Source organism: Caloenas nicobarica, chromosome 4 (genome assembly GCF_036013445.1).
Source record: "Caloenas nicobarica isolate bCalNic1 chromosome 4, bCalNic1.hap1, whole genome shotgun sequence".
Taxonomy (NCBI): domain Eukaryota; kingdom Metazoa; phylum Chordata; class Aves; order Columbiformes; family Columbidae; genus Caloenas; species Caloenas nicobarica.
Genome location: NC_088248.1, coordinates 34,051,191 through 34,054,237, shown reverse-complemented (window position 1 = coordinate 34,054,237; position 3,047 = coordinate 34,051,191). Strand labels below are relative to the sequence as shown.

The 3,047-nt window shown below is 43.5% G+C and overlaps 1 protein-coding gene across 1 annotated transcript; it reads right to left on the bottom strand.

Moving 5' to 3' along the window:
• Positions 1-1,579: 1,579 nt before the first annotated feature.
• NPY2R (neuropeptide Y receptor Y2) lies at positions 1,580-2,737 on the bottom strand. Its single transcript, XM_065634671.1, has one exon. It carries the CDS (start codon positions 2,735-2,737, stop codon positions 1,580-1,582), a length of 1,158 nt encoding a protein of 385 aa, XP_065490743.1.
• Positions 2,738-3,047: the final 310 nt, after the last annotated feature.

Genomic DNA, 3,047 nt, shown 5'->3' with positions numbered 1-3,047 from the left:
TGAATATTTAAAGGATGGCGGCAAGATACTGCATAAACAAAGACAAATTTCTCCACTTGATAAAGATTTGATACCATTCATTACGTTGCTAACACTTCAGTGCCAGAATTTTGTTGATTTTTAATTTGTAAAAGAGAATGCAATGAATTTCAGAACAATGAAAAATGGAGAGAGAAAAATGAGGCAGCTGAAATGTAGCTGTGGAAAGAGACGCCAAGGGAAAGTATCACGCTTATTTTTATTCTAGATAAGCAACAGGGCAGTTTGGAATAAACATGGATTGAAATTTTCTTCGTCTCTTTAATGAGTTCAAGGAGGCTAAACAAAGACACAGAAGAGCTGAACATTGCTGTGTACAACACAGTAAACAGATTAAAATTTTATACCTGAGCAAAAAAGGAATTTAACTATTAACTACAGCATGCAGAATAACTGATAAGTTATCACATAAACTTAGCATACTGTTATTAGGTCACAGTCATTCAGATGTTCTTAATTTTTACAAAGGCTAAAGATGGAAAAAGCTCCAAGACGAGATGAGTGTATGACATAAAACCACAATAAGGAAAAGCACGTTACCATCTAGCAGCCTTTCCAGAGGATCAAAATTTTCTGCTGTTTTATTATTCAGGGAGAAAGCAGCAACAATTCAAAGCCTGTGGAGTTAATAACACATTAGATGTTTAATCAGGTCCTGAAAATTAAAACATTGGCAGTTTATGAAGTGCTCACAGAAGACCTGAGCCTGCACCCCCTGCCCTCAAATACCACTTTAAAGCATTGCGTTTGTGAGCTGTTCCTGGTGCAGAATGAAAGGCTGGGATCTGCAGGGAATGACTGATCAGGTCACAGGCTTGATATTTTCTCACCAGCATAACGCCAGCCAATTCTTAAGGAATTACTTTTTACCCCATTTGATGGACCAAAACCCAGATCTCATTTTATGTAGAAACTTGACCTTTCTTCACATTGAATCCGTTGTTTGGGTGGGTTTTTTATTCTTTTTCTTTTTTTCCCCTAATCCATTTCAAACACTGTGGTTTGAAGTACTTCAGTACAAGTCAAAAAAAAGTAACATATTTCTCTTCTTAATTCCCTTATCTTTGCAAAAGATGCCTGTGGGAGAGCAGGGGTCTGAAAAGTCTGAGCTTTAATCAGCACAGCCCATCTCCCCAGACAGGCTTCATTGTCCTGGCAGACTTCTGCTCTCCCTGATCTCTATACACAATAGAAAAATTACCTGCTCCCACCATCAATATTCCTGTGCTGTAAATGAGTCATTTGCTTTCCTATGGCAAAACCAGCAAACTCTGCCGTCGTCATTTAGACTTGTAAACAAGAGATGGGAGGGATGGGAGTGTTTCTTACCCTGTTAGAGACAGACATAAACAGTCCCCTTTATTTCCTTGCAGTCACAACTGATGTCAATCAACTCCCCTCAAATCATACCACCTGCCTTAACTTTCCTGCTACTTTTCTTTTACCATTTATGAATAAAACCATGCATCAAAAATGCATGTGTCAAAATGGATTTATCCCTTTGTCCACAACATATTACTTTCTTCTTTAGTCAGACATCTTAGACATTGGTAGGTTGCGTGAAAGAGTCTCCGGGGAATCGAATCCTCTTTGCTTCTAGTTTCTTCCTGGCTTTGACAGCTGCTGATACTTCAGGGTGGATGGAGTCCAGCCGCTGTTCGCACTGGAAGGCCGTGAGGAAAGCCGTCCTGTAGTTGTTATTCATCCAGCCATAGAGAAGGGGGTTAGCAAACGTTGAGCACATGGCAATGACATGAAACACCGTGTAGATCAGTTTGTACTCTTTCAGGTCTAACACCTGACTGTCAATGTCACTGACTAGCTGGAAGGTGTGAAATGGCAGCCAGCTGACAGCAAACACCACAACCACACACACCAGCATTTTGGTGGTTTTCCGTCGCCGGTGGTGGTAGTGGTCGTTCCCCGCCCCGGGACTAACGTGGTTCTTGAGCTTGGTCCAAATACGGGCATAGGCATAGGAGATGACTGCCAGAGGCAGCACGTACTGGATCAGGAGCATGGAGACGCTGTAGATGGTGCCATAGTTGAGCTGTCCCTCCCCTGGCCACTTCTCAGAGCAGACCACAATCTTGAAGTCAGGAATGATCTCGATCAGCGAGTACTCACGGAAGATGGCCAGAGGACTTGCCAACAGGGCACTGACAGCCCAGGCAACTCCTATAATCAGGAAGCTGATCTGCTTAGAGATTTTGCTTTCCAAGTGGTAGACGATGCAGCGATGCCGATCCAAAGCGATCACAGTCAACGTAACAGTAGACACGTGCACAGCAAGAGCCTGGGCATAAGGTACCAGGTGGCACAAAACTGGGCCCAGTTTCCATTCGCCCAATAACGTGTAAACCAAAGTGAAGGGCAGGCACAACGTATTCACCAGCAGGTCAGCCACAGCCAGGTTGGCAATGAAGAAGTTGGTCACTGTGCGCATGCTTTTGAACTTGATGATCACGTGGATGACGAGGGAGTTCCCAATCACCCCCAGCAGGATGATGGAACAGTAAGCAAAGATGAGGATTATCTGCACTTCAACTAGCGTCGTGCTGTCCTTCAGTTCTGGTTTGGGGTCCAGAGCCAATTCATTGAGCGGTGTGGTGTATCTCGGCAAGTACAGCTTGGTGAACAGCTCCATTTTCATTCCATCTGTCTGGTTTTCTTCACCTACTGCTTCCAGGGGCCCCATCCTTGCAGCAGCCTGGTCTAAGCAACAGAGCCGTCCCTGAAAACAAAACAATACGAGAACATGTGGAGAAATCAGTCCTCAGTGGCTAAGACAAGAACTAACGAGCTAAAGCTACAGCTCTTTCCTTCTCTAACCCACGTTCTACATCTCAGGATTAAGAGAAGATCTGTCTTTATTTAAATTCTGTCGCCCTTACATTTGAAGCCCGATCCTGCAATATTACTCAGGCATGACTCCTGCTGAAAATTGGGACAGATTTCAAAAGCATTTCAAAGACAAAGTTTGCCTAAGTAAATGCAGAAGGATTAAG

Coding starts and splice junctions, on each gene's coding strand:
- NPY2R (XM_065634671.1), bottom strand. CDS start 2,737: ATGGGGCCCCTGGAAGCAGTAGGTGAAGAAAACCAGACAGATGGAATG.